A 6,000-nucleotide genomic window follows, 5' to 3' on the forward strand; every position below is an offset into this window, starting at 1 on the left:
TAAATGTTGTTTTTGTTGCTTTTTTGCATTTGAATATTGCACTTTACTAGTAGATACAGCATGAAATAAACATGTATGAACATCAGAGAATATGTTTAAAGATACAGTACAATGTATGAAATCTGTATTGTCTCATGTAATCGCAGTGTTTCAACTGCGCAAACGTTAATAAACGTCAATAAATAGCTTTTAAGCAATGACGTGTCACATTTACCTCAGAAAAAATATTCTGTCAGCTAAAAAAAGTATATTTACTATATTGCATAGTTATTTTATTGCTGTAGTATTTAATGTATGTTTGAATAAATATTTTATGACAGCACCACTTAAAATTTGTATCTGTGTCTCATTTTTTTCCAGCCAGATGATGATGAGAGAGACATTGTTCATGGGGTTAATGTAGGGCATCTTGACCATGAGTGAGGACATCAGACATGATAGTGCCTTCCCAGATGATGTTGTGGATGTGGATGTCATACTGGACGGAGATTGTGGTCATGGATCTAGAAGATGCCCTAAATGCCTTTGCCACACTGTTTGGGCTCGAGCTATGAGGTTATCCAACTTTTTATTTTATTTTTATTTTTAATCTAGGTTTAATGGTTGGGGAGAGCTGCAAAGCTGAAAAAAATGCAGTGAGGTAACACTGGTGCATATGTGCTGTTTATGCTCATTGATAAATGTACTGAAGCTTGAGAGCTTACACATTGTTAATTAAAATGAACTTCAATTAAGTTTAAATTAAAATGGTATAAAGCCAAATCAGAGGTGTTTAAGAGTCTGTGCCGTTTCTTTTTGCAATTTTCTGAAGAAAGGACATTTCAGACCTTTTGTGTGGTTGTTTTTGGTGTTTGTTTTTGCAATAAATATAAATGTGTACTGATATGTGTTGCTGTGATTTTAATTTGCTATAGGTTTTATTCTAAATCAAATGTAATTTACAAATCAATATAGTAATGCAATTAATACTTATTAAAGCAGCTTTGCAACCAACTAAAGTGAAGTTATGATGACTAGAACATTTAAGTTCAGAAAACTGAAGTGAAGTTATGATGACTAGAACATTTAAGTTCAGAAAACTAAAGTGAAGTTATGATGACTAGAACATTTAAGTTCAGAAAACTAAAGTGAAGTTATGATGACTAGAACATTTAAGTTCAGAAAACTGAAGTGAAGTTATGATGACTAGAACATTTAAGTTCAGAAAACTGAAGTGAAGTTATGATGACTAGAACATTTAAGTTCAGAAAACTAAAGTGAAGTTATGATGACTAGAACATTTAAGTTCAGAAAACTAAAGTGAAGTTATGATGACTAGAACATTTAAGTTCAGAAAACTAAAGTGAAGTTATGATGACTAGAACATTTAAGTTCAGAAAACTAAAGTGAAGTTATGATGACTAGAACATTTAAGTTCAGAAAACTAAAGTGAAGTTATGATGACTAGAACATTTACGTTCAGAAAACTGAAGGGGAAGTTTTTATTACTAAATGGAATTAGTTCAGATAACTTATCCAAATAAGTAAGAGAAACTTAAAAAAACCAATGCAAAAAGATAACAAAATATATTAAGTTAAGTCAACAAATAATTTTTTACAGTGTATAGTCTCGGCTCCTCAGTTGAAGAGCAATGATGTGGTATTCCAGTATTTAGTATTAAGTATTTATACCCGTGCTGCGTAGCGGTGCATGGAATGTGTGAACCGCATGACAATGTCCATTGGCTCGTATTTAATCACTCAAAGTAGATTGGTCTCTGGTCTCAGTTCCTTCAGGGAATGAGGGTTACATGCGTACCATTATATTGAACAGACAAGTTCAGTTTGTAATTCTCTAATTGAACAGATTTGATTAAAAAGTTGTCTTTCATTCCCATGAGACAAAATATACATTTTCTGTCTTTTCTCAGTCTAGAAGGCATCAAATTCAAAAATAATTTTACATTTCCACTACATTATTGACCCAGTTTAAATACAAAGCTTAATGCTAAACCACTAAAGTAACCCTTTAAGTGCAATTTTAAATATATTTATAAGTACATAAATTATATTTTGGAGAAGTACATCAAAAGTTGACAAAGTATATTTTCTTGTTTTTAGTTTAAAAGAAGCATACCAATAGCACACTTGAATAAACTTCTTTTTCATTAGGGATGTCACAGTGTGCTTTTCCTCTGTATGGTCAAGTTCAAACACAGCCTTTATCCTCATCTGTTCATTAACTGTCTGTAACAAATTTTGCTAGATCTCACGCTCAGTATATCATGTACATACTCTCAAAGGTACCAGAGAGAGAATAGAAGTACGGGAGGGATAGAGAGGCCAGTGAAAGTAGAGCAGCGCTGCCTGGCAGAGAGAAGAAGAACCAGGCCTGCTAAAAATACAGCCTCTCCAAGGAGGACAGAAATACACACACATACTGAGTGTGTGCCATCAAAAACAAGTGAGAGAAAGAATATAAGGATAACATATAAAACAGGCCAAGCTAATATTTAGCATTGTTCTTTATGTACAGAGCACATATGCATATGGTTTGACATGACTTTGATCTTTTTCTGTAGATGCCTGAATGAAAAAAGGCAAACAGTGGGTGTACTGTTGCTAAAACCCCATGTTGCATGACCCAGAAACATTGTACTGCTCTTTCCCAATTCTTTGACTGACTTCTGTTAAACATAAAGTTGATGTGTGCTGGGAAGGGGGATGCTCTGCCTGTATTCTCCAGTAGCAGATCCTGCCCTCAGACACCAAACCCCAGTGCTGAATGCATGGGTTCAATTTCCCTGACTTGTTAAGCATTTTAGAGAGAAAAACACTGAAATATACACAATAAAGCAGAACACTGACCTTCTGCTTAAACACACAATCTGATCAGTCATGCATGGACACATGCACCAAGGCAATAGTTCTCAATTCCAATCATGGTTCCCCCACTTATCTCCACATTGTGTGTCATGGTGCCTTATTTCTACCTTATCTAACACAGCAGTACCTTGCCCCGAATTAAAAAAACACTGCACTTAAGTATACATGCACAGAAAAACACACACTGCTGTTTAACAGACAAAGGGGTAAGCTTGAAATACAACAATAGTTAACCCTCAACCAAATCGACTGTACCATTGACAAACTAATGGAAAACATGGTCCAGAATCTTGTTTTTTATTAAATTAGTTTGACACAAGAGGAATGGAAATTACTTTCTGCAGCTTTAATACGTTTACATCTATATAGATACGTTTATCCTAAGCAACTTATGTAGCATTAAAGCTTTAATTTTCAGTTCACAGGTTCCCTGGGAAACCCATGACCTTCACGTTGCTAACGCCATGCTATACTGTTTCAGCTACAAGATTTCCTGTTTACACAAAATATCTTTAAATCCTAAATTTAGGTTCCAAACATTTATCCAATAACTAATTCTAACTAACTCCAATTAGCTAATATTGACATTGTTGTGCAAATCTGTGAATAAATGTTAATGAATGCATAAATAATTCATGTTTAAAAAATGCAATACAGATCTCATTATATACATATTTTGTTTTACATATATATTTATTATTAAAATTGTATTCTTTGAATAATTGTATTTTATATTATAAAATTAACGTATTTATACATCAAAAAGTTTTATAATTATTATTTAATAGTATTTGTTTGTATTTGTTGTCATTTCACTAAATGATAACACATACAAACAAGTACATATTATTAAATAATAATTATAATAATAAATAATGTGTGTGTGGGGGGGGCATGTTTTTGTGACATATGAGGACACAGATGTGTATAATGATATGGGTATGACATAGGTATTACAAGGAGAGGTTGACTTATAAGGACATTGGCCATGTCCACAGTTTTCAAAATGCTTATAAATCATGTTTCCTGTCATGGGTAGGTTTAGGGGTAGGGGCAGTGTAAGGGGATATAAAATACAGTTTGTACAGTATAAAAACCATTACGCCTAAGGAATGTCCCCATATGTCACTAAAACAAAAATGTGTGTGTGTGTGTGTGTGTGTGTGTGTGTGTGTGTGTGTGTGTGTGTGTGTGTGTGTGTGTGTGTGTGTGTGTGTGTGTGTGTGTGTGTGTGCGTGTGTGCGTGTGTGTGCGTGTGTGTGTTTGCTTGCTTTTGTTAGAGTCAAAGTAACCTTAAACAAAAGCAACATTGCTGTACTGAATAACAATCATGTATGTATGTATGTATGTATGTATGTATGTATGTATGTATGTATGTATTTAAAATAGTCTGCGGGCATTTTATTAGGTCTATTATTAAACAAATTTGATGTGCAAATAAGAGATTAATTTTAAATGTACTGCTATTATCTTATACATAAACAATTGGGATCTCTGGGACCCTAAGCATAACAGTCAATCTCAACAGAACAACAGGGTTAAGTAAACATAAACAAACAAGATCAGTTAAAATATTTGCCCTTTGATATCTATAGCATATTTACTTTGTCATATTTACATTTTGTCATTTGATAGGCTTGGTATGAGTGTTGGTATGGCATTACACAAAAAAATGAACTGCTCAAATGCTTTTGTTATTCAGGGTCACTATTTTTATATTAGTGAATATGAACATGTCTTACATATTGTTAAATCGGTATATCTCTGTGCGTTGCGATAATTTCTTACCTCTCTGCTCCTGAGCCCACACTCTGGTCAACTCTGCATGCAAGAAACAGATCAACAGCACAGTACACAGACCCATGTCCACCTTGCAATTCTTCTCACTCTTCACTCTCCTGCATGCGCTTCTCTCCTATCCTGTCTTCTCACTCCTCCTCTTTCTCCTCTCTCCTGTCTCTGAGTTGTGTTTTACATTCTCTCATTTTCCCTGGACATATCCTCCTCTTTCTCCCCTCCCCTTTCTCCCCTCCCCTCCCACATCTGTTCTTACCTACTTTCTGGCTTTTCACTCTTTCTGTGAATTGTGGGATATCAAAGGCTGGAGCTGAGAGAGAATTATGGCAGAGAGATCAGCTAAAACATTTCCAATACTCTAAGCTATTCTTTATTGCTCTTCTCTCTCTTTCTTTCTGCAGAACTCTGGCAAGACTGAGGTTTGCTGAATATTGTGCAGTATATACCACATACTATTTTACAGTTTTTCACAATTGTTAAAACACATTTCTGGGATTCTCAAGATGGCGGCTTGAAGGGCGGTTGTGTGTAGTTAAGCGGTAGTGTCATTTTGTTAAATTCCTTAACATCGCAACCCGTATCTCAATTTTCACTCGCTCATGTCTTTCACTTTTCATTATGAACATAGATAATTACTTTTTGAGACAGTCAGAAAACATGCCACGCAAGAAAACGGCGATTACCAGCTGCCCGGAGGCCGATGAGCAAGCTGACACAGCTAACGTCAGTGCAAACATTAGCCCCACGTCGTCACTCTCTGACGCTGTTGCGGAGATTACAGCCAATATCTCTAAACTAATCGATGAAAAAATGGATCCAATATGGCAACTGCTACAAATGCATCGCGTCGAACTAGATGGGCATGAAAAGCGGATCACTGAAGCCGAAACCGGGATATCTGCTATGGAGGACGTGGTTGCGCCGATCGAGGCTAAACTACAATCTCTAGAAAAACTCGTACATGACATGGGCGAACATGCAGAGGACCTCGAAAACAGGGGGAGAAGGAAGAATATTCGTATCGTTGGGTTACCTGAAGACATGGAAGGAGATAACCCAACGCGGTTCTTCGAGTCATGGCTTCCTAAAACTCTTTGCATTGCTTCGAAAGTGGGCCGTATAAAGCTAGAGAGAGCGCACCGCTCACTTGCTCCCAAACCTTCATCTACGAAGCGACCGCGACCTATTTTGATGAGGTTTCATAACTTCCAAGACAAACAACGGGTGTTAGATGCTGCACGGGACCTGGGGATCAAAGGCTCCCCTCTGAAAATTGGAGATAACACGGTGATGTTCTTTCAGGATTTCTCTGCTTCCGCTCTTCGCAAGCGTAAGATG

General features: G+C 36.1%; 1 protein-coding gene across 2 annotated transcripts in view; it reads right to left on the reverse strand.

Moving 5' to 3' along the window:
* Positions 1-4,808, reverse strand: part of plxdc1 (plexin domain containing 1) — a 355,103-nt gene extending 350,295 nt beyond the window's left edge. For both annotated transcript variants that reach the window (XM_067429432.1, XM_067429431.1), the window contains exon 1: positions 4,654-4,808. In XM_067429432.1, coding sequence (XP_067285533.1) covers positions 4,654-4,729 — 76 coding nt within the window. In that variant the 5' untranslated portion in view covers positions 4,730-4,808. The remainder of the gene's footprint in view (positions 1-4,653) is intronic.
* Positions 4,809-6,000: the final 1,192 nt, after the last annotated feature.

This window comes from Pseudorasbora parva, chromosome 21 (genome assembly GCF_024679245.1).
Source record: "Pseudorasbora parva isolate DD20220531a chromosome 21, ASM2467924v1, whole genome shotgun sequence".
Lineage (NCBI taxonomy): Eukaryota > Metazoa > Chordata > Actinopteri > Cypriniformes > Gobionidae > Pseudorasbora > Pseudorasbora parva.